This window comes from Coturnix japonica, chromosome 1 (genome assembly GCF_001577835.2).
Source record: "Coturnix japonica isolate 7356 chromosome 1, Coturnix japonica 2.1, whole genome shotgun sequence".
In the NCBI taxonomy this organism is placed as follows: Eukaryota; Metazoa; Chordata; class Aves; order Galliformes; family Phasianidae; genus Coturnix; species Coturnix japonica.
Genome location: NC_029516.1, coordinates 52384113 through 52409556, shown reverse-complemented (window position 1 = coordinate 52409556; position 25444 = coordinate 52384113). Strand labels below are relative to the sequence as shown.

Here is a 25444-nt window from a genome sequence, read left to right as displayed (position 1 = left end):
TAACCAGAGGGGAAAGACACGAATTTAATGGAATGAATGGAGAGCTCCCAAAGTCCACACCAGAGCCACGGTTTTGAGGCTCTGGCACTCTCCACTCCATGATCAGTCCTTCTTCTCTGCCACAACAGAAGGCTGGGGGTGCCCTGGAACACCGGTGTTTGATCTGCCCCTTCAGAGCCTTCTTAGGGAGAGGATTAAGGTGCATTGCTAACTCCACACAGACCATCTCCACAGCAGCTTCTCCCTCAGCCCTTCAGATCTTCCAGGGAAGGGAACTCAACCCAGAAATCCCTCACTCCTCAGCGAGTGAATCCTTGTGTTGTCCAGCAGGTGGTTAAAGCTGCATAGAAACCATCCTGGGGGAGGGAGGGAGAGCCACACTGGTCCTAGCAGTGAGATTCCAGCTCTGTCAGCATCAGGAGGCCAGATCTGGTGGAAGGAAGAGGCTGTCCTGTGCCTGGCCTGGAAGGCAAGTCCTCTAGTGGACAGGTGAGTTGGCGGAACCTCTGGAAGGCAAAAGTAGATACAGTCTCAAGAATGAAAGATAACCTGGGCCCTCCCCTTCCAGTCATGGGTATCATTCAGTCATTCAGACAACCCCTTCCTGAGCATTTGCATGAGCTAGAGAACAGGTGGGATCTGGAGTTTTCTTGGAGCAAGAGCCCAAACTGCTGTCAAGGGCAGCCTCCATGCTGAGCTGAGGTACAGGAGATCAACTTTTTCTTCATCATCTAATGAGCTTATTCCTAATGGTGCTTGCAAAGAGACAGAAGTAATAAACAAAGGACACCAAGAGGCAACAGCCAGCTTGGGGCAGCCCTCTAGCCAGGCAGAACTCAATAAAACTAACAGTTCGGTTATAGCAATGAACTCATTCAATTGATTCATTCTAGGCTCCCTACCAATCAACCTGCAACACACAAACAACTCCCTTGAAAGGCTGGACAGCAGTACAGCCCATGCCCTGATCCCAGAGCTTCAGCCTCACCTCTCTGAGGGAACCTTTGATGGTGGAGAGCTTGTAGACAATCCAGAGAGGGATGCACACCATGGAGGAGAGGGCCAGCAGCCAGCCCAGCGTATCCCCCCACCACGGATACACATATTTCTTGTTGTACGTCAGTGGGGTGTATTTGATCAGAGAAAACAAGAAGGTTGCCTGGAAGGGTAGAAGAAGCCAAGAGAAAAAAGTGCAAGAAAATCAACATCGTTAGTCACAGTAGGTCTTCCTGGTGACTGCACACCTGCATAGAGTTTTGTGGTAAAAGAAAGGCTACATAGCCTCAACACATGTGCAGATCCCTCCATATATATGTGTGTATGTATCTCAGAGGCACCCAGCTCTGCCCATCTCTCACCAAGCAAACTGCCGGAGTGATGAAAAGCCAGCAGTATTTGATGATGGACCATGGCCGGTAGCCAATCATATCTTCAATGTTGTTGTAGAAACGCTCAGCACCTGCAGGAGAAGGAAATGACACCTCACTGCTGCAGGGAACAAGGGCAGCAGGGTCTGTGTGTGTTGAGAAGAATGGTAAGTGAGGGCTAGTACGTGAACAGAGGCTGTGACCTTAACCAGATTTTACCCATCTCTTGTGAATGTCAGGGCTGAAAGAGGGCTCACAAAAGCACTGTGAGGATCTCAGACTCCTCTATGCATAGACTGGGAAACTGCTCCTCCAGGCAGTCTCCTGTCCCTAAGGAAGGAGGATGTCAAATTCAGGGGCACTTAGGAACCTGTTGAGAATGTCTGCCAAGCAGACCCCCTAGGGCAATGCTGTGAGGAAGGCCCATTCAGTTGAATCCACAGGCAACAAAGCGAGGGTTTAGAAGGCTGCCTTGCACTATGAAGTGATTGCCAAGAGGAAGTGTTGACCTACGCACTGAGGGTGAGGAAAGTGAAAGCTTGAGGGAGCAGAGTTGAGCCCTCCTTACTTACCATAGACCCAGGCGATGCAGAGCGTCTCAAAGATGGCCACAAAGAGCAGGCACATGCCACTGGCAGCATAGTAATCAAAGAGCTGGAAGACATACATCCCACCCTGGGGAAAGTCAAGTGGGCAGCGAGGAGAAGTGGGGAAGGAGAGAGGAGAAAGGAGTCAGGCACAAGCCAAGAGCTCCAGCCAGAGAAAAGCACAAATTCAGCACCTTCCCCATGACTAGGAGACCACCCTTTCCCTGGGGCACACTTTTAGCCAACAGCAAAGATCATCTCCCTTGTGCTCAAAGCCTGATGAAGCTGTGTGGCAGACCTAGGAGACTTCTTTCTCTCAGGGGCCTCAGCAACCCTTCAGTCCTGGGCAGGGCAGGAGAAGGGAAGTGACCATCAGAGATGGTGGGAATATTTTAGGAGAAGACAAAAACAAAAACAAAGCAACTTTTGCAGCTGGAAACAAGGGTGGAAATCCCCTTTGAAGGCAAATTTGGCAGCATCAACCCCACAAGACACAGACTTCACAAAGTTTTAACTCCCAGACACGAGGGCAATATATAGAAAATCAGTGTAATAGATATGAGGCACACTCTGGCTCATGACATTTTCCATCCATTTTCCACCCAAGTTTTCAACCATTTTTCTAGCTCCATACAGGAGGAAAGAAAAGGATAAGGGCTCACTACAAAGCATGCAATAAGCTACAGCAGTAAATGTTTAACTCATGCAGAGATAAATTTATAACCAAAATATTGGCTGTCCAGAGCTCCAATTATCAGTCCTGGCAGGAAAGGTGTCAGAACTGTAACAGGCACAAGCGATGAGGAGGGAAACTGGAAGGGAAAGTGCAAACACCACAGGGAAAGGCAGGGCAGGGAAAAGCAGGGTAGGGCACAGCAGCCTCCTTCAGGCACTTAGCAGCAGGATGAAGCTCACCCATTTGCAGCATAAATCCCACCACCTGACAGGTCCCTGTGAGAAGGCACTTAGACCCAGTGAACACCATGCAGGTGATCTGAGCCCAAAATACCTCAGTGAGCATCACCAGCCCCACCAGATAGGAGAGGATGGAGACCATCAGGATGAGGGTCTCCCGGCGGTTCTTCTTGCGGAAGATGGTGGGGTACATATCCACAAGAGCTGTAACGAGGCTCTCCACACAGACAAACTGCAAAGAGCAGAGAACCCACCTCTGTCAGCCCAACCAGAGCACTTTGCCAGCAGCCCTGCACCTCTATTTGTCAAGTTCAAGCCTGTCTTGAAGGGGCAGTGGCTTTAGTCCAGCAGAAAAGCATCCAGCACCTTTACCTGGCTGTCCAGTCCCAGTAAAACAACCATCAAGAAGAAGAAGCACGCCCAGAGTGGGGAGAAGGGCAGCATGACCACAGCCCGAGGGTAGGCGATGAATGCCAGACCAGGTCCTGCGGGGAAAAGGGCTTTAGAGCAGGCAGCAGCATGGCACATCCTGGCACAGCAAGGCACATCCCTGTGGACCTACATGAGGCAGTCGCCTGGCCAAGCACCATGTGAGAATCTAAGGCAAAGTGGAGGAGCTCCAGCAAGGAGGGAGGAAAATGGGGCATAGCAAACTATGGCTGCATCAGCGCTATGAGGACTGGAGGCCAGATGAGCCTCTGAGCCCAGCACAAGCCTAAGTACATGCTATGCAGGTACTGCATCCCTCCTGGAGATACATTAACTACCTAACTATAGCCCCAGCAGGCAGCTTACACTGATCTTGAGACATGGCCATAGCATCGTAACGTTTCATGAGTGGGCATTTGTTTCTCCCTGGGTTTTAGAGGCAAAGAGCAGAGCTTCCCACTAGGACAGGAGCCTGCTTCTGCTACACAGTTTTCTCTGGGGCAGGTACCCTGTGGGCATGCCTCCTGGACCAGGGGAAAAACAGCAGCCTCCCATGACACCATCATCCCACCACAGCCCTCACTCACCCGACTCGGCCACCTCAGCAATAGGCACTCCCTGCTCCTCGGCCATGAAGCCCAGGATGGAGAAGATGGCAAAGCCGGCCACAAAGCTGGTGCCACTGTTGAGGAAGCAGAGAGCCACACAGTCCCTGGGAGGAGGAAGCACAGCATCAGCTGGGGGTTCAGGTGTGACCCATACCCCATGGCAGCCCCTGCTCTCCTCATCTCTGAGATAGACGTGCTCCATATCTAAGCACCTTATTTTTTGTCCTCTCTCCTTGCCCCTCAGTTATGGGAGAGAAGCAGAGACCAATTCTGCTCGAGAGGGGGGCAGTTGTTTTTCCTTAATAGATTTCTCAGACCAGTTACAATGTTCCCTGCTCTCAGAACTGCTGGGTATCTCCTGACCCTCACATTAGGAGAAAAAGATGAACCGAGCCATCCAATTTATTTTCTCTGATCTATTCCCTTTTGTCTCTGTTTCATCTCATTCTCATCCATCTACTCGTTAAACTAAACATTTCTTATCTATCCAATTCTTTTTTTATGCTTCAGTCTCCCCAGGCCTCCTGTGACTGCAGCCCTGGGGACAACTTTAACCTTTTCCAGAATCTTTCCAAAATACTCTGAACAAAACTGAACACACCCTTCCGGCATTTCATGGCCTACTCTGACTTTATTAAATGCTACTTCTGCAAATCCAGTGTGATTTTCTCTACCAGTCTTTAGGTCTCTAGCATTCTGCTCCTCCCTGCACATTAACTGAATCTATTCACAGTCTGCAACCATTTCCAGAGATAAACCTTACCTCATGCAGAGCCCCAGTGCCCTACAAGTAGCTCAGATTATTCCTCCCCATATCACAGCACTTTGAGTGATGAAGGACTACCCAACACCTAAAATCTTTGCTCCATCTCTTCATTTCCTTATTAAGGCTGGAGAGACTTTATGAAACCTTCAGGGTGTGTCCCGAAGAATCACCCAGAAAGTTCATGCTTTGCCAAGCTCAACTAGCCACGTGGGATGCTCATGCCAGAACATCCTTTCTCCACCTGCTATAAGCCATTTAATCTCCACTTATGTTCTCAGCTATTTTATACAAACTCACATTTATTTCCAATAGCTCCTCTTCCTTCCCAGTGTTTCTTCCCTCCTTCCCCCAGATGTGTGTATGAGGTTAGAGCCTCCTTGGAAAGGCATGGGCTGGGAGATGCTCTCCAGTCACCTGGCAGGTGGGAAGGTGTGTCATGGTGGGGGTAATATGCAAGAAATGGCCAGAGAAAAGGGAGTCCCCAGATTTTCACCTAGAAGGAGGCCAGGGAGCCCCCATGATAATCCTTGCAATCCCAGAGAGTGAGAAATGTCCCATACTGTTTGGTGCCATTTTGGACTGTTGTCATATGAACAGTGGTCCATCCTCCCCACATTCTTTCCTTTCCCCAGGGCTCCAAAGGTTACAATCTGATCTGAGAGAACTATGTGGGACATCAAGCTTGTGTCCGTCTGTGTCATTAAAGCCTGGTCCTGTCTTTCTACACAAACCAAAGCTGCAGAGTACACTATCAACTTTTAAAGTTGGGTCCATGTCTGGGAACAGGCTGGTCAAAATATTGACGCCAAAACCCAGCACAGTTTGCTTAGAAAACCCAAATAGCTTAAAGGGTTTGTGCATGAATGGACCTGTCTCCTTTTCTTCTGCCTCTCCCAGCTGCAGCTAAGAAGCTTTTCACAACCTTGATGCTCAGCAGTCCCTGTCAACACCTCCATGTAACACCTCCAGATTGGAGATGCACAGGGACAATGCCCAAGGACGTGCAGCAGGCCAGAGCCAATCCATTTTGTCTTCTCTTCCCACAGCCTTTTCTCTCAGAACTGCGTCTGACAGAAGAGACAATGTGAAAAGAAAAAGAAGTCCCAGCCAAGCTGCTGGAGAGGCATCCCTACAGCAGGTGTGAATTTCTAAGGTGAAGAGAAAGATGCCAAGCTATGTCCATGCAGTCATCTGCCTGGACCTTCCACTGCAATGACAGTGAGTTTGAATTTAAAAGGTGTGGGGAGAACCTAGCACCAAAAGCAACATGGTCAGCAGAAAAAGGTGGGAAGAGAAGCAGGTAGTTGTTCTGGTCTCTTCCCCTCACACTAAGCTTTTGCCTCTGGAGATGCAGCCTCAAATGCTGCATACGTCTGCAGCAAACCAAGTATATTTTCACCTGAACACTTCAACTTGACAGCCTGATGCAATTTGGCAGCTGGTCTGATCTCTGCCCGAGGGCAGTCCAGAATGGGGAGAGAATGCAAGAGGCAGGAGTCACACCTGTAGATTTATATATAGACCGTACATAACACATAGGCACCCAAAGCACTGAAAACTGGGCAAGACACTAGGTCGAAAAGAACTTAGAGAGGATAAATCACAAGGTGAAAAGACTCCAACCTAGAGCCATTCGCTCTTGCAGCTCTGCTTCCCCCACTTATGTAAACAGGGGAAGTTGTGGTGTGGACTGGGATAACAAAGGTAGTGAAGATGATCTGGGTTTGATGGGTCTCATATGGTCTGGAAAAGGGAATTTGTCATCCGTGATGTGGACAGAAAGTTAGTTCTTGACATTTCCCTTGGGTACAAAGCACAGAGAGATGGAATTGAGGAGAAAACACCTGCAACTACTCTATGTCTTGAGTAGAAATGGAAAGCATGACACTTCAAAAGGCCCCCAGTGGTTCACCAGCCTATTTGCACCGATGTCGAGGGAAGGGAAGGCTCAAGGCAGCAGAGCCGTGCTCTAGTTACCTGTAGCAGTTGTTATGGTATTTGTTATAGCTGCCCAGAGCTGTCAGGCATCCCAGACAAATTGCATACGAAAAGAAGATTTGAGTGCCTGCATCCATCCAGACCTGCAAGGGAGATGCAAACAGAGGTAAGAAGACAAGGCCAGCACAAAGCACAGATGGTGCACCAACGGGAAGTGGTAGAGACCCAGGGGTCACCGTAATCAGCAGAAAAAATCAGTGCTCAGGCAGTCAGCAATACCCATCATTTAGACAAGCCTTTGGTAGGAGCAGGTTATACAGTACAAGGAATTGCAGTGCTCTCCAAAGCACCGTGGGGATAGCAAGAGCCAAAGGGAGATACTGTGAGATTTGCAAACCCACAGCACATAGGGACCTTCATCATCATCTCTGTCTTCCTCAGGCAAGTCTGCACAAAACTGTGACACTCAAAAGCCTCTTGGTAGCAAGAGACTGAGTGAGCATTACCCAGGAGAGCTGAAGGGGCCCTCCACCAGCAGAGGAGGGGGGTGTGATTTGGGCAAGCTTGGTCTCCCACTGAGTGACACAGATATCTATGGCTAGTGGCCCTTTGTTCCAAGACCTAACTTCAAAGGTTCCAAAATGTAAAAGCAAATTAACTGGGGAGGAGAATTAGAAATTAACAGAGTTGCTCGCACAGGACATCACTTAAAAGAAAATACTGGAATGATGTTACCCTGACAAAGCCTGAACTCCACTTCGATTTCTCTGTCAAGAACATGTCCTGGTGCTCAGAGCCTGACATTTGTCAATGACAAATTAGATTTGAAAGACTATCTGTGTGCAGTCACTGATGCAATCATAGCTACTGTCTTCTGCAGAGAACAGCAAAAGCGGGGACCAACAATGAGAAATGAAGCAATGACAGTGACTGCTATCTAACATCTTTCTTCCTAAAGGGTTTATAAAATAGAGATAAGGCAAGCATTCAATCAATGGTGCTTCTAGAAACAAAAGGAAAGGCAGAGAGGAAAGAGAAGTGGAAAAAAGTTATTACTGGGGTAAGTTTAATGAGTCTCCAAGTGGCTGTACCCTGGACCAGCAGTGCTGGTGATTCTTCAGATAAACCCTCACCTTGCTCAGGGCCCTGCCAGGGGATGTATCCCAAGAACAGAAGCATCATAGAGGAACACAGCAGTTTTGGTGACCCCAAATTATACCTGTACACGCTCAACCAAGGCCTCATGTCCTGAGGGACAACCAGCTCAGGTTCACTGATATCACTGGTTTCTCTGGCCTTCCTGCAAACAGCTTGGTCAACATTCAGCCTCACCTTCTCCTCATCAATCAAAACTGACAAGAAGAAACCCTTCCACAGGGAGTCAGATCAAATCTTTGATTTGTGGAATGGGAAGAGACAGATGATGAGGTTGGACTGGAACAGCTAGTTCTGGGCACAAGGACATTGAAAAAATAGTTGGCTTTAACGTATTGTACTTTTGTTTTTGAGAAGTGGAGTAGGGAGGCAGGTTTGGAGACCAAAATATTAGCTCACTTCTGAATTTCAGAAAGACTGGAAAAAACCAAAGTGTTTTATTTATCTATTTATTTTCTTCATAATTAACTCCTAAAGAATCATTGTGCCTGTAGGCAGCCAGGACATGGGGCTTCACTCCTCCACTGCTTTTTGGGCACCGAGACAGGCTGATCCAGCTGATATCTGTGCATCAATAATGTGAGCATCTTCTCACAGGTCAGGATGGAAAGTTTTGTTAAGCTTGATTTGTTGTTCTGCTGTTCATTGCTTGTGCTCTGTTTTGTCTTTTTTTTTCTTTTTTTTTTTTTCCCCAATAAAATTCCAGCTTGACTCTCACTCTCTTGAGATTTCTGAAGCACTTTCAGATCGATTTCTTCAGGTTATAAGACTTGGGCCATCAAACAGCATTCCCCACCCTTGCCATAACGCTGGGTCCAGTTCCACAGTTCAAACTGATTTAACAGTGGTCAGAAATCTCAAAGATACCCACTACTTAAGAATTTCACAACAACCAGGGAACAGGAAAGACTCAGCATCCCCACTGAGAGGAAAGCTACAGGGAGGAACAGTCAACCAGTGTTAAATATCAGATAAATCACACAAGCAGGAGACATGAGAAACATCCCAAGGGCAGGAAAAGAACTGGTGCTTTACCAGATGATGGTAGAAGTCAAATATCAAGACACCAAGCTTCATTAGCTCTGTGACTCATGAAGTGGCTTTGTTCCTATAGCCAGCAATACCCTCTATGTGCAGCAGAGATTAGAATGGGGTCTGCTGGTTCCTGCTTCACTGCCTGGAGTGTACATCCAGAAGGATGTCTGTAGAGAATACAGGTCCTGCCTCAGCATGCGTTCCCATTTGAAGCAAGGCAGCCTGTGGCTGAACCAGTGCAAACAAAGCTAAGTACGATGCACGGAGCTTCTGATCCTACTCAGTCATCATGACTGTGAACATCAGCTCAGACTATACACACTCCTATTTCTCATTTTAAAAGGCTACTGCAGCTCTTGGGTGAAAGGCCACCCACTTCTACTTCCTTCCCAGACCTCTAGCATCTCCCACATTCCTCCAGTGCTAATGGACTCCAACAGGACTGATGCCATAGGTGTTACGGAGATGAGAAACAGCAGCACGACTCAGGACCTTAGGTGGGAAAGGTATTCAGCCCATCCCTCACCCCATCTCAGCCCCACAGTTTCATGGAGCCTATACAAAGCACCTGCTCCTGGAAATACTAGCCTACATCTGTTCTCCCCAAGCTGCTGCCTGTGCTCAATCCTCTCCCTTTTGTGACTCAGAGAAATGTTCCTTCCAGCCCTTCCAACACCCCTCCCTCCCCCCACATTGCAGAACAACAGCATCTCATTATTTTAATATTTCCACTCCAACTAAAGGGGCTTGATGGGGTCACGGAGCGCTCTCTTCGCCCTGCAGAAATGCATGCTGCTTTACTCTGGCTGTAGCTCTGCTGCTGAAGTCTATCCTGTTGTTCAGATTTTGCTGACACATTGGCAGACTGGGTATTTTGCTGTGATTGCTGTCTGCAGTTTTCTAAGCCATCCGAGTTTATTTAATTCATAATTCAATTTCCTTGAACATGTTGTTTACTCCAGTTTGCAATAACCTCCAACTCTATGTTTTTAACTAAAGCCTTCACACCTGAGCTGCAGTTATTTGAGATGGTTATGGCCTATCAGAGAATATTTTCCTTCCTCCCTTAATTTTCTTAGCAATATTTGCCTTATAACATGTACTAGAATTTAATAGCCCCCTGAACTGAAACAGATCCTTCCTTAGGAAGACTTCAGAGCACTTACAAATAATAGTAAAGAGTATTTTAGAGCAAAACGCTATTGAACATTGACAGTGGGACAGAGTGAACCCTCAGCAAGTTCACAGGTGACACCAAGCTGCCTGGTGCAGTCAACATGCTCAAAGAACTCAGTGACACCCTTAGAGTCCCAGACAGACTCAAGCAGTGGGCTCAGATGAACCTCATGAGTTTCAATAAATCCATCTGCAAGGTCTGCATGTGAGTAGTGGTAAACCCCACTATCAATACAGGCTGGGGGATATAAGGATGGAGCACAGCCCTGCTAAAAAGGTCCTGGGAGTACTGGTGGATGGCAAACTGGGCATGAACCCACTATGTGCCCGCACAGCCCAGAATGCCAGATGTATCCCGGCCTGCATCAAAAGAAACACAGCCAGCAGGTCAGGGATGTGATTCTGTCCCTCCACTCTGAAATGGTGAGACCTCACCTGGAGTACTGTGTCTGAGTCCATGCTGGAAAGCACCAAGCCCCCTCAAAAGCCCGCAGAGAACACAGCACAGATTAGGACACTGCTGTGTGGGGCATTGTGTTTGGAGTAGTCGAAAGCACAGAGCAAAATCTAGGCAAGCCTTCAGCTGCTGTTCAGTGAGTACCTCTTTTGAGGGCTGTGCCAAGTTACCTGGCCACCTCTTTCACTTCTCCCATGTCCAAGAAGTATGTAGATGTGGCATTGAAGTACATGGTTATTGGGCATGGTGGTGACAGGTTGGAGTTGAACTAGATAATCTTAGTAGCCTTTTCCAACCTTAAAGTTTCTATGATTCTATGGTTTTGCATCCAGGACTGTTCGCTACCTCTGGGCTTTCTTTAAACACAATAAGGGAAAAAACAAAACAGGCTCTGGTTCATCTCAAAAACACAGCTGTGCTGCCCTCCCCCCCCCCAAGGTGATGGGGAGGGATGAGGGGATGCTCCTGGACTCCAGGCTGTATGATTCTGCCTAAAAAAAAACATGCTGCCTTCAGAAAGAGGAAACAGGGCCAGCAACAGCATGACATGAGCATGTAGGGTCAAGCTAAAGGTTTGCTGGGGAAAAAAAAAACAACAAATAAGGGGAACAAATAATATTTAGCATGCCCATGGTTGCCTTCACCTCTTGCTGGGAAGCAGCAGCTCTCATTGGCAGCAGAGCAAGCAGCAGGAGGGTCCCAAATTTGAAGGCTCTGACCCCTTCCCCAGCATGGCTGCAGGGGCCCATGGCCAAGAAGTTCTCAGCAGCCACAGGGGAAGCAGTTTCTTATGGTTAGCTCTTCCTTGTACAAAGGCTTTCTGAGGCTCAAGGGGTAAAGCACAAGCAGGCACACCAAGACAGTGCGTTTTGGGGAAATTCAGGGTAAAACAAGAGCGATAGGTCAGGGACATGTTCTGAGAAGCACTTTCTGTTTGTGCAGAGAGAGACACTCTCCAGGGCTTCTAAATTTTGCTCTTCCTTTCTCAGTCAACAAACATAATAAAATTCAGCTAGAAATATTTGAGACTGATACCAGAGTGAAAAGAACCCACTGCATTTCTTCTCTTTCTAGTTAGACCAAATAAATTGCTAGCACTTTCTGCATCAAACCCATCAGCTATTTCCTCAGCTCTGTCTATTACAACAGTGTCTGGTCATGGTTTGCATTGAGCGATAGAGAACCTGCCAGTCTCAACCCTTATTTTTAGTGTGAATTCTTTCATTTCAGCTTCCCGCGAGTGGACCACTCTGCATCTCTCTGCATAAGAGCATCAGGAAATCCCAGAGTTATCTACTGAAATAAACAAGTCATAAAATTACCACAGAGAACTTTGGGAAGGGTGGAGCAAGCAAGAGAAGAAGTGGTGAGCAATCCTGAGTTCCCGTATCTGTTAAAACACAATTTGTGCTGTGGAAAATGTCGGAACCTTCTGGAATTCAAAAAATGCCGTCAAGGAGGGACAAAAAGAAATGAACTCAGCCACTGGCTAACACGCTGTTTTAACAATACACAGTATTAAACTAGAAACAATGGGATTGGTTTGGGGAAATTTTAAGGTTTGGGACCTACAGTTCAAACTGAATTCTTTCAGATGATGTTGTGGTTACCTGCTTCTATCTGAGCAGAACTGGATTTTTATTATGCAAAACTTGTTCAGCAGTTTCATTATCTTTATATCAAATATTTTTGCATTAACCTTTTAATTGTAAATATTCCATAGAGTGGGAAGAGGAAGGTGCAGGAAAATTTAGGGAATTGCAGACTTTATGGCTGGAAGAAACCATCATGGCAGGACTTGGACTAGATGATCCTTGTGGGTCTCTTCCAACTCAGGATATTCTATGATTAATCATCAGTCAGCTCTCACACACAGGATTTCATGGTTCTGTCCAAGGTCGCTGAGCAGGTGAAAAGCAGCGATTTCCACACAGACACTTAAATCACATCTCAGCTGCTTCTCCCCTGGTAGAATCTGCTAAATAATTCATCCCTTCTTTTCACATATGTTTTCGTATACTTTTAAGCAGTTATCCTTTTGTCCCCTTGTATATTGTTTTCCCTTCATCTAAAGCTCCCCTTGAGACTCCTTATCACAAGGCTCAGATCGAAGAGGTTATTATATTTTTTTCCATATTTCCAGCATTCCTTCCTAGGCACTGCAGAACATTGCATTTTTCCGGGCAGTTCTGGACTGCGGGTAAGCAATCACAGCCTTGTCCTGTGAGCACAAGTCAATTGTCATCAAAGTGGCTGACAGGACACAAGCTGTGCCTGCACAGCAGCAGAGGCACACTGTGAACACGCAGGGCTTGGGGAACTAACCCTTACCTTTCCTATCTAATAGGAGAAAAATGAAGAAAATGCAAGATTTGCTACCTGGCTTGGTGAGAGCCCTGTGACCACAAGGCTTTGCAGAAGCCAGGGAGCATGCTTCAAAAGTGGCAGAAGGATCTCACACCACATCAGCACACACAGAGCTGCACACAGTATGAGCACAGACCTGTCCTCACTCTCTTGAGAGTTTCAGAAAACCCCCTCCAACCTCTTTGCACCTCACAGGGAGGCAGGGCTGCCCTGCCTACCTCCTTCCTGCAGCTGAGAGAGCATGAGAGAAGCCAGCACTGAAAAACAAAGCCTTTCAGCCACTGCTTGGACACACAAATGACACGAGAGCAACTTCCAGAATGCTGGGCAGGATCTCTGAGCGCTTCACCTGACAAAAGCCAGATCTCAGTCAGCTGCAAATTGAAAACTCATGCTCAGCTCCCAGCATGGGAAGTCCTAAGTCAAACTGGCTCGACCAGAGCCGCACCACACTGGTGGCACTGGCAAATTCAAAGTCCCCAACAGTCCTAGCACATTGTCACCACACTCCATGGACCCTTGTTCCTTGCATCAGGCAGAGATGCCCACACTTGCAAAATTAACAGCATAGTCAACACCAGGGCTAGAGCAGAAAGAGTTAATGGGGTTACAAAGGGTTTTGCTGGCCTATTTTCCAGGCAGGCACTCTTTAATCTCCTTTGGAAACACCTTCACACAAAGGCTGGTACAGAAGCTCAGCTGGAGCCAGGATTTAATGTGGAAGAACTTGTCCCAAAGAGATTAACAGCAGCAGTCAGGCACAGACCCTCTGGCCAGGCAGGCAGGAATTTCTCAATAAGGATGGCAGAGCAAGATATGTCCTGGGATGCATCAAGTCATCCTTATTCTCTCCTTCCTCCTCTTCCTCCTCCTCACCCCTGCAGCTCCAAAAATTACAGAGCCAGAGAGCACAGAGGTATCCTCCAAAAATAACAGGTTCGGCTGACATCACTCACTCTGAGAGGGCTAAACCCAGGCAGTTCAGACCCACCTCAGGTGAGAAAATACAGGAAAGACACAGGGGAAGGCCAAGGGCCATCCATATCATAGCCCTGCCTTAAATCCAGTGTAGAGAAAGAGGAGACAGATAGAAGGAACAGGAAGAAAGAGATTATGGAAAGAAAAAGAAGGAAACAGGATAGCCACAGGCATCCAGGCAAGAGCAACTTGGCCATTCATTTTCCCATTGGCCTTACCTGGGGATCCCCGAGTCGACTTAGGTCTGGGTAAAGGTAGAAGAGGATTCCCTGGGATGCCCCAGGCAAGGATACTCCCCGGATCAGCAGGACTACCAGCATGAGATACGGGAACGTGGCAGTGAAGTACACCACCTGGAAGTGGAACACGGGAACAGGCATGAGGGCTCACAGAATCACAGAATGACCTGGGTTGGAAGGGACCTCAAGGATCATGGAGCTCCAAACCCCCTGCCTGGCAGGGCCACCAAACTTCCATGTATACTAGATCAGGTTGCCCAGGGCCCCATCCAACCTGGCCTTGAACACTCCAGGGACGGGGCATCCACAGTGTCCCTGGGCAGCCTGTTCTAGCACCTCACCACTCTCCTAGTAAAGAACTTCCCCCTAACATCCAACCTAAATCTTCCCTCAGCAAGCACCTTGCTTTAGCCTAGAATGGGAATAAATGCATTTTTTTTATATGTGCCCAGGAACTGCATGGACTGGCACATGTTTGGAGCCAGAGAAAACCTTGCTAGTCCTAGGAGTGATCCAGAGTGAGAGTCAGGCTGTCACAAGAGCAGCTCCACTACAGACAGCAGTAATACACATCTGCATCAGCAAAGGGGCTCTGCATCCCCACCTCAGTTGCTAATTGTTGTAGTGTGCCACAATACCACATTGTGCTCTGTGTTTCCAAATGGTCAAACCAACTGAAGTCTGATGCAGCCTCCCCAGCAGTTCCAGTAGCATCAATAATGCCTTTGCATTGCTCCTGCACATTCAAGACTTACTGATCACCTTTAAGACAGTTGCTCAGTTTGTTGTATCACACTGGGATAGCAAAGAAATGTTGCTCCTTCAGGTTTTTCCTGTGTGTACGTGCTGATCAGGACGCTACAACTTAATGCTACCTTACAGCTCTTTTCTCAGCTTCAGCAGTTACGCACCAAAGAACTGAAGAACTTCTCTAGAGGAACCACAATATGTGATGCTGTGAAATCATCTGTTTCTCCCACATGCCCATCCATCCAGAATGAGCTGTTTCAAAATCCCTCTAAAGCCCTGGTGGCAGGGGCAGGCTTTCTCACTGCTAAAGCAGCTTCTTCAGCAGAGGAAGTACTGCCAGGAGCAAGAGGATGATTTCCCTGCACAACACAACCACCTTCTCTCTTCCCTGCATAATTCTTGTGAGACAAGCAGTGATTCAAAAAGATTTTTTCTGGATCCATCCTGATGATATACTTTATTTGAATAAAACAACATCCAAAGAACGTGACGCTGCCATGGGAGCCCTGCTCTAAGTCGAGATGCACGTTTTGGTGATTCAGTCTTGTTATGTGGAAGGACAGAAGGATTTGAGTGATGTCCTATCCTTGAAAAACAAACTCTTCGATTATCACTTCTGCCTGCAGCCCCGAGTTCTCTATGCAGTTAATTCACCTTGCTCTATATATCACAGCGGTCTTGGGTAATGTCACAGAGATCAGTGAAAAACATCTCCCTGCTGGGGCTCATGATTACCTGAGATGTCTGTGCAAGCAGCTCCATCCTTGTCTGTCTGAATCTACATCCTAGATGTTGAAGGAACCTGGGGACAGCATTCTTCAACACTGGCAAATGCCATCATTCATTTCAATCTCAAGGTTTCAAGAAGGCTCTTGATTTAGAGCTTCTCAGTGACAGTTAATCAAATCTATGGGTCCTGTGAGTTTAACAGTCATCTCTGTACTTACCACAGAACCAAATTATTGCTTCAGGATATGACAGAATGAAAGTCTAATATTTCTCAGCTCACGAAATCAAGATATTTGAAACAGAAATCTCAAAAATAACCCAATTGCTTTTGAACCTTGGTGCATATTCTTCCAGGGTGGCAGGTTGCACACTTTGAGATGGATCTCTATACACCATCAGTTTTAGGAGCTCAGAACACAATCTGCTTGTTCTCTGGTATACAGTTCAGATTCTGGACTTGGTAATGTTCTGTTCACATGTTGAACTTTTCACTCAACAGTCACTTACATCTGCACTGAGACCAGCGGCCTGGATTTGGAGAATGTTTTCTTGAATGAAGAGTTCTGAACTTCTATCTAACAACATGAACATCTGGATCCAATGAGTCATTACTCAATGCTTGGCTCAAACCCAATCTTTTTATTTCTCGGGCATTGTTAGCTCTAGCTCCATCACTAGGAACCTTGCCGGGACCAGTGTGATCGTTCTGTCACATGCTGGTCAACAACATCCAGGGTTTATTTGAACCTGATCCACATGCCTCAGCAAAGTGATTCCATCTGTGACAACCTCCTGCATCTGCAAGAGCTCCCTGGGGACAGGCAATCTCTGCATCCGAGGATGCAAACTGCTGCAAAACTGTTCTGCGTAGGACAATTTCAGTTCAAGGGCTGATAAACCAATGGGCCATGTTTCTCTACTGAAAGGTTTCTGCTTTCAAGGGGATAAGATCTCACCATCACTAGTCCTTTTTGCTAAGAATCGCATTTAGCACTGAACTTGTATCTGAAATAGATTGGATTTGTTCTCAGCAGTTCCCACACCATGTTTGCTGTACTTTTGTATCATATTTGCTGTTATTATACTGCCTCTGCTTTCTTTTACCAGGCCACTACAGCAAGCAGTTGCTCTTTTCTTCTAATTTTACTCCATGGAAACCAGAAAATATTGTCTCTGCAAGCTGCTTGACTTTGCTTTCATGTTTCATAATTCCAGACAATCCTGGAAGCAGGAGAAACTGCTAACATCCACGCCATCAACGTGATGGAAATGGATGCAGCCACAGTTTACAACCCAGCAGACTGAGGAGGTACCATCTAGATAACATACTAAACAATTTCACTTCCATCTGTTTTTGCTGCCTCCAGACTGGGAATGGGTCAGGAGGCAGTAGTAGAGACTGAGTAATTATGTCAGTGCTGCAACACTGTGCAGGGGCACAAACTGTTCATGCTGTGGCAGGAGGGAAGGGAACTTGCAGCCACCTCTTACACACAAAGATAGCAAGATCTCCTAGGCCTGCACTTGGAGACTCAATATGAGCCAAGCACTCACCTTTCCTGTGGATTTGACCCCTTTCCAGATGCAAAAGTAGCAGATGATCCATGCCAGCAGCAAACACAGAGCCAGCTCCCAACGCAGGCTGCCCAGGTGCTGGATGCCATCAGAAATCTTCAGCACTCTCCTCCTGTAGAGGGGAAAGAAAACAGCACCCAAGTGTCTCCAGTGTCAGCCACCAGTGTTCCCAACACACCTCTCACCACACTCCCAGAGCACCTAACAACTTTGAGGAGAAAGGATGTTCTACAAACAAGACCCAGCTCTGAGCTGCAAGCTGCAGAGGTGTCAAACTGTAGACCACTACTAGAATTAGACTACTGGACCAGTACTACCAGCCTGGTGGTTCACACATGGATTCTACGCTTGCTCTCAAGCTGGGCTGTTGGGCCAAGACATTTCTTTTCCTTTCCCACTCCAACCTTTTATGTTTCTTCTCCCTTTTGCACTTACCAACTTAGAAGACCAAGGTCTTATAGTCTAAGCCTTGCCTTAAAGCAGCTTTCTGATCTGTGGGTATGTAGAATCTTCCTCACCATTTACAGAAGCAAGAACTCATTCTCCACCTTCTGTCTCCTACACTGCACTGATGGATCTGAATGTGAAACACTATGGTGTGGACCCAACCCTAGACCTGAGTGAGCATAGAACATGTGCTACCTTAGGGCCCGGCAGCAGTGTGTACAGCATGCTCACAAACCCACCCTGCTGCAACGAACCCCAAATAGAGTCTGCACTCCTGGAGAACCATAGTCTGAGGTGGACTGAGGATGGGAGACGTTCACAGGAAATCAGGCAGTTCCTCTGAATATTTTATTCTCATCTTTCTTTCTTTCCTGCTTCTAGGGGCATGGACTCTGTAACCACTGGGGGAAGAGTAACCAGTTAGTGTGTAACTAACAGGGCACTGTACCGCAGCCAGGAAGGGCCACAGAAGTGTGCCTTCACCCCAGTGGCAGGTCAGTGCTTCCCTAGGAAACTCCTGCCTCCTGCACCCCTACCCCAACACTACACTGGAAATTTCCAGTCCTGTGTGCTGGCTCCCCAGTAACACAGGGATTTTCACAGTGGTGAAGTGAACATCAGCTTTTCTGGCAGCCAGCCCCAGGAAGAGCAGTCTAAGTTCATAACAGTATCTAAATGCCTGCAAGCAGTTTAAAGGAAAAAAGTAAAAAGGTACTGTAGGAGAAGAGGAAAATACCAACTATTGAGGGAACTAATGCCTTAAGCTTATTAACAGCAATGTACGTCTTCAGTGTCTTCCAGCCTGTAGTGATCTCTCTGCTCACAGGCAGATGCCAGGGAAGTGCTTTGCTTTGTGCTGCCTCAGGGACGCTCCAGGGACATGATGTGCCCTGTGCTGGTGGCACACGGCAGTGAGGGCAGAGCCCTCTACCAGCCAGAGTTCACCAGGCTAATCTATGGTGGCAGCAGGACTTGCCTTCTCAGTCTTTCAGCCAGGACTCGGTGCTGGTCTGTGTCCATCATCAGAGATCACAGCCAGCAGGTTTAAGCCTTCATGCCAGAAATAAAGGTACTCTGTACTTTGGACTAACTAGTGCATGGGCACAAGGGAAGGAGACCAAGAAAATGAGGGAGCAGATTTTACCAGGATGTGAGCTGAACATGGTACTTTGTTCTCATTTTGGTGAGCTTCTCCCCTCAGAATGGCTTGCATATTAGCCACTCTGAAACAAAACATTTCTAATATTTGTTGTCTTCTATCTAATAAAAACATCACCAGCATGGATTCCTTCAGCAATGCAAAGGGCTTTAAGAGTTTCTCCTCACCAGCTGACCATGCTAAAGCTTGCAAAACATGAAGACAAAGACCCAACACAGTGATGCTGCAGAGTGGATCACCACAGTTCTGAGCCCGCTATAAGAGAACAAGTTCACTGGCACTGAGACACACCAGCACAGCTCCAGACAAACACCACAGGCTCGGTGATTCCATCCTTGACTGACTTTGCTGTCCCCAAGAGCCTTTGCCCTGACCTGACCAGCTTGCTCTCTGTGACCTCTTGTGACAAGCACAGTTTAATAGGAAGTACCTCTGCAGCTTGGTCCATTGCCCAGGGATTGCTTGTCTTGGAGAAAAGAGGGATATCAGCCTGTCCTTTACTTACTCCCAGAACTCGATGACCGGGGAGGTGGCATTTTCACTGGTCACATTTAGGGTTGAATTCGCCCTCTGGAGCTCCATGCAGTTCACTGTAGGAGAGGCCCAGGGAGGGAAGGAGTGTGAGTAGAAGTGGCTGGAGTACTGGAGGATCAGAAAAAATGCTCCCTTCCCACCCACAGTGTCAACACTTATTAGTGTATTCAGAGACAGATTTTGAATAGTCCCAAAGGTGCATCAAAGGAGACCCCTCCAGGGCAAGGCTGACAAGAAACCTGGGATAATCAAGAAGATGGCATTGAATTTTTCCTTCCCCAGCAGGCACAGTGAGCAGTCCCAACCAGCACTGGCTCTGTGGCTAACACAGAACAGGGTAATGAGATTTTTCATCACTGCCAAGGAGGAAGATAGCATCAGTGGCTGCAGCTTCTTCCCCAGAGCACCAGCAGCATAGTCAATGGGGGGGTCTCCAGACCTACAAGCCCCAGTGAGACACAGTTTTGAGTTTCATGGGTTCACCATGGGCATACCTCTTCCTGGAGCCAAAGGGTTCTCCACACCCACCTGTGTTCCATTCATGATCACAGCTGCCCCAGGGAAGGTCGATGGTGAATGAACTGAAGAGATAGAACAAGGCCCAGGCCAAGACCACGATGTAGTAGAAGTTCAGGAGCACAACGATGACCTGTGAGGCATAACCAATTCCTGCAGAAAGGAGGCCCCAGGTGAACCACATTTTGAGAGATGGGACCAGGCTTCACCAAAGGGTCAGTGCCTTTCCATTTGACAGCCCCTGCCATGCTCCATCCCTCCTCCACTTCTTGACTGTGCTGCTGGATCTACACCAGCAAGTCAGCCACTCTTGTCATCATCTCCTTCCCACACCCCACAATCCATGCGGGTACTTTAACCCAACCTGCACCAGCAGGAGGGCAGTCGTTGTGGGATGAATGTGCTCTTAGGGCCACAGTCCTACTAGAAACAGCCTTATGGGGAGATGAGGTTCTAGGCATCAGATGTTGCCTGGCCAGCCATGAAGGGAGCTGAATCTGCCCAGCATCTCCAGGCCTTAGGCAGTCCATATGAAGCACTCTGTGGGGTCCAGCCCCAAGGCAGAAGGAAGGGCCGGGAGTCTGGACAGGGGATAGACAGGTTGTGGCTGGAAAGCCACTCGGAGGGATAGAAACACATGACGGTGTTCCAGCTGCTGAATAACACCTACCAAAATTCAGCTTCCCTTCATTTTCTTGTCCTTCTTCCTTCTACACTTTTTGGGAAGTTTTTGTGTTAACAACATGCAACTACCCTGGTAGGTGCCAGAGGAATATCTAAAAGATTTGGTATGTAGGATAGAAGCAACCGTTAAGTCCTGAGAGATGACAGAAAGTGACTTGAAACTGGATAATCATGATGAAATAGTGCAAGAAGTGGATCTGACAGTTAATGATTTATGAAGACAGCTGACACCTTTCACCACAAAAGTTCTAAGCCCTCCTCAAACCTGGGGAAATGACTTAGCACTGATTTCAAGGGACAAAAGTATACTTTATGTAAGTTCCTGATAACTGCCAGGAGCGTTTTCATCATTAAATCTTGGAGATCGGTTGCAAATCTTGGTTATTGGGTGCAAAGCTTCTGGCCAGATATCTAGACACAAAGAAGGAATCTGGGATGCAATGTAAGAGCAGGAACTGTTTGGTGAGAAGGTGTAATTTTGAGAAGGTTTGAGATCTGCAAGTGTGGTCAGAGGATGAGCGCAATGTCCCCATAGGTCCCCAGGGCCCCCCAGTCTCAACCCACTCACCTTCAAAGAGGGGACAGATCCTCCGCCAGGCTGTCACACCTCCTTGGCTGGTGTACTGTCCCAGTGCCGTCTCCAGGAAGAAGACAGGGATGCCACAGGTGAAGAGGAAGATGAGGTAAGGGATGAAAAAGGCACCTGACAGATTCAAGCAGCACACAGTAGAAATAAGCTCTATCATGTGGCTGGGTTCAGCTCATCAGTATGCATCAGTACAGGTTACATCTCTTGAGGTCCCCTCCAAGCCCTGAAATTCTGTGATTCTGTGATCTCCAGCCTGGCCCTGAGGAGGTCCCTCTGGGATATCACATAGGGACAGCATGGGAAAGATGTATGATGAGTAGAGTGGGAAGGGGCATGGAAAAAGGGATTTTCCTCAAGTATTATTGCTCAGAGTGATGTGATTGCCTGAGAAACTTAGTATATGGCAATGAAAATAAGAAAGAAAAGCCTCTAGGCCTTTATGTGTGTGCGTGTGTGCAGAAAACAGTTTTCAGTAGTTGCATATAAATGAAAGAGAATATCCTGAAATAAAACCATTATGATTTTTGAACAAGTTGTCAGTTCCTCTTACACTGATTATTCTGTGTATAAAAACACCAAAACACTGAGGATACATGCAGAGTAATACCTTCACCCAGCCTGGGTTTTCTGACCAAAAGAACATGCAAAAGGAAATAAAATATTACAGATACATCTGTATATCCCTCACACCAGCAGCCAGAACTGCCCTACTGGTCAAGACCTGCCATGAAACCAGTCAGAGAAGGACAAGACCCATCAGGTGTTTGGTTGCCATTAATTGCAGGAAGAGCTTTCATCCTGCAGAGCCAGAAGGATGGTCCCATAAGCTGCTCACGACCCCAGCTTCATTGATGACCTATTGAGGAGACTGCCTTCCCCCTGCATAGTCCTCTTCCATGCCAAATAGATGCTAACTGGCTCTCAGGTCAGGCTGATGGGTGTTCAGAAGGAATAACAATCCTCAGACACAAGCAAACTAAAAACTCAAGAGATTTCATTAAGAAGCTTAGCCAGCATGTACGAGTGAGGAGAGGGAAGGGGCTTGGGGTTCAGCCAGAAGTCCCAGCTCACACTCAGTCCAGTGGGTTATCAGGCCAGAGCGGAATGAGGTGGGGACACTGCAGCACAGACACACTGCCTGGCAGAGGTGGGATGCTGCATCTTGGTCCCTTCCTCATGGCACCGAGGCTACACAGCACACAGGCTGCCCCAGTATTTCCCAATCAGCCAGACTGAGGAACCCTTCTGCTGTCTGACAACTGATGACAGCTCTCCCAAGACATCTCTGAACAGTCCCCTGGTCACCAGCACCAGAGAGCCTGGCAGGCAGTGATGCCAGGCAGGTTCCAGGCCCTGCTATCAGACAAGATCCATGCAGTGAGGGGAGCAGGCACTGCTCTCACACAGCCCCACAGGAAGGAGAGCAAGAACAGCCCTCCCTTTAGAAAGAGAATAACATTCCCAAGCTCATGGTTAAAAGGAACAATCACCAAGCAAAGCACAGCATGAAAGTAGCTGAACAGTGGCTAATCCTCTTTTGTGCCCTTAGAAGGAAAGCAGTTTAGCGGGGCCCATGAGAGTGGATTTCAGCCCTGGCTCCCTAGTGCCCAACAACTCCCCCAAGTGCTGCATCTCCTCACCTCTGCCCTTCCAGAGAGCCCAATTAACAACTAATCACCAAACTGAGAGAGCACCTCCCTCCTTATATGCCACTAAATCCAACTTGAGAATTGCCTTGGGCTTTCACGTTTTACATAAAGTTTTTCCTCCTAAAATGTTGCCTTAATCTAAAAACAGGCACAAAATTCTGAACAAGTGCAGCCTGAAGGAGGCCAGGAGTCATTGCTGAGCAGCAAGACTGTGTAGCATCCATGCACCATGCACAGGTGATAGCCATGTTCCTTCTGACCCTTAAGCACACAGGTCTGTGCCTCATCACCCTGCAATGGAGCCTGTGGGTCGAGTCTTATTGCTCAGGCACTTCTGCACAGCTGCTGTCAGTGATGAGCAAGGCTCAACATGAGTATCATGGGGGGAATGTGGTGACCAGTACCTGAAGCTGGCTGAGGCTGCACTCACCTCCACCATTCTTGTAGCAGAGGTAGGGGAAGCGCCAGACATTTCCCAGGCCGATGATCTCTCCAGCCACTGACAGGACGTATTCCAGCTTGTTGTTCCACTGCCCTCTCTCCAGAGTCTCATCCTCCTCCTCTTTCTCCTTCTCCACGCTGGGTTGTACAGGCACTGTTTCGCCATTACTAACAGCGCCAGGGACACTGTAATCCATCCCACCTTCAGAAAGAGTTTCCTTTGTTGTACTCAAAACAAGCTGTGCAATAAGGCCAAAATTTGGGCTATGGAGGGCAAGAGAAGGGAGAGATGCACAAACACCTGCGTGCCAAACCCTTACTTGTTCCTTGTAATGTTTCCTGCTAGAGAAAAGGTGCCAAGAGCATATGTGAGCTTTGTCTGTGCAAGTCATTATTAGTTTCACCCATTTTTAATCAACCCATCTGAAAACATTTCTGCTTCTGGAAGCCTGTATGTCTGCAGGAGCTCCCATAGAAGCAGGGACTGGAAAACAGAGTTGGAACTAGAGGGGGGTGAAAGTAGGATTAGAAACCTAATGAGAGGTCTTGTACGGGTTTCTTGTCACCTCTGTTGCCATTTACTAAGGTCTGGCTTCACAGACCATGTAGTGAAAGCCAGAAAGCACAGAAAATACTTAGATGTGGAAAGAGGACAAAATGAAATAACAGTTTTTGCTTTCAGTGGTGGCAGCAGTTAAGAGTGATTTACTAGATGTGACATAAGAGTAATCTGATTTTGAGGATGGTGCTATCCGTCCACGTGCTGAAAAATTACAAATGCCACGGCCTCCCCAGGGCTCTGTCTATTCTCCAAGGAGCCTTTGGCACTGGCTCTGCAGCCACCAACATTTTTCGCTCAGAGGCTGGTGAGGCCCTGGCACAGCTGCCCAGAAAAGCCCCATGCCTGGAGGCACCCAAGGCCAGGTTGGATGGGGATCCAGGCAGCCTGATCTGCCGGGTGGCAGCCCTGCCCAAGGCAGGGAGGTTGGAGCTAGGTGAACTTTAAGGTCCCTTCCAAACCAAAACATTCTAGGATTCTATAATTTAGGAGGCTGGAGGTGTTAGAGCCTATTCCTTGTGGGCATGATGCCCTCCTGGCTACAGAGCCCTGCAGGGCAAAGGCTGAGGGCAGTTGTTTGCACCAAAGCCTGGTACTGAAGTTGGGATAGCTGAAGACCCTTCCACCACTGAAGACAACTTCTTCCACTAGGTCCACTGCAAGCCCTCAGCAGTCCTTCCAGCCTCAGCCTAATGCAGAAAATTTTGGCCATCCATTCACACTGTCACCAGGAGAGCAGGAAAAGGCACTGGCAGCAAATGACACTCTTCCTCCATCCGGGGAGGGGAAAGAAAAAACAGGCAAAGCAGCACTTTGACCCTCTTCCTCCCTCCCTGCCCTGCCCTGTGCAGCCCCCTATAAAGCACTTAGGGAGGCAAAGAGGAGTGAGGAGCCCTCGCAGGAGTTTGACAGCAGCTGCTTGGAAGGATCGGAGGAACCGTCAGTAGAACAGTCAGCGCTAGAAAATGATTAAACAAGCAGAACGCGCGCGGTGACCTCTCATCCACACAAGACACAGGTGGGCACAGGGGGCAGGCGCAAGTTTACCTGGAGGATGGCACTGTTGGAGCACTAGCAGGCAGGAGAGGTGAAGGCAGGACCAAAAGGTGCTGGCGATTTAAAGCGTGGAAAGAAAAAAATTCAGCCGTGGTGTAATCCTAGACTTCGCCCAACCCACATTCCTTCCCCCACCCCCCAGGGCTGGACAAAAACCTACACATGACTGATTTCATGGCCAGTGCAAAGGGGCTCTTTCCCCCTGCCTGCCTGTGAGAAGCTCTTGCTGGTGCCGCTGGTCTCTTGCCACCCTCCTGACCAAGGACTTCTTGGCTCTGGCGCAGTTGCACGTGGTGGTGCCACTGCCCATCATTGGCCATGGGATTGCAGGAAAAAGCATGAGCCAAAAAGACAAGCCCAGCTGAGATAAAAACTGAATCTTGGCTGAATGAGAATTTCCCACCATGGGGTCTGCAGGAAATGTGGACATGTGGCATCTCCCATGCCACACATCGCCAGGTGAGCTGCAGTCAAGCAGCAATGGGAAAACTATGCACTACCTATGAAAACCAGCCCTGGAGCCCCACAGGGCTGCAGCACCAGCAGTCAAGGCACTGGGAGGAGGTCCTCATCCTGATGCAGGTCATAATCTGAAGGCATCAGGTCTGTGCTTGGAGGCCACAAACAAGGTACACAGAACTGGATATTATTCACAGTAGGCATGATACAGCTGTGATGGTGCAAGGATGTAAATGAGTCAAGGCTTTAAAAACTGCTTATTGCATTTGATGGTGAATAT

General features: G+C 47.9%; 1 protein-coding gene across 2 annotated transcripts; it reads right to left on the bottom strand.

Annotated features, from left to right (window-relative positions):
• SLC6A13 (solute carrier family 6 member 13) lies at positions 1–24884 on the bottom strand. Of its 2 annotated transcripts, XM_015865739.2 has the most exons (16): positions 24866–24884; positions 24697–24758; positions 23080–23292; positions 20980–21114; positions 19740–19880; positions 19183–19267; positions 17051–17183; positions 13997–14131; positions 6650–6753; positions 3886–4010; positions 3236–3354; positions 2964–3101; positions 1940–2042; positions 1359–1459; positions 989–1159; positions 1–506 (listed from the first exon to the last, which is right to left on the bottom strand). In XM_015865739.2, exons 3-16 carry the CDS (start codon positions 23285–23287, stop codon positions 387–389), a joined length of 1818 nt encoding a protein of 605 aa, XP_015721225.1. In that variant the 5' UTR covers positions 23288–23292; positions 24697–24758; positions 24866–24884; the 3' UTR covers positions 1–386. The 2 variants fall into 2 exon arrangements, with proteins under 2 accessions (XP_015721225.1, XP_015721231.1); XM_015865745.2 differs by lacking the exon at positions 24866–24884 and having other exon boundaries at positions 3242–3354; positions 24697–24821.
• Positions 24885–25444: the final 560 nt, after the last annotated feature.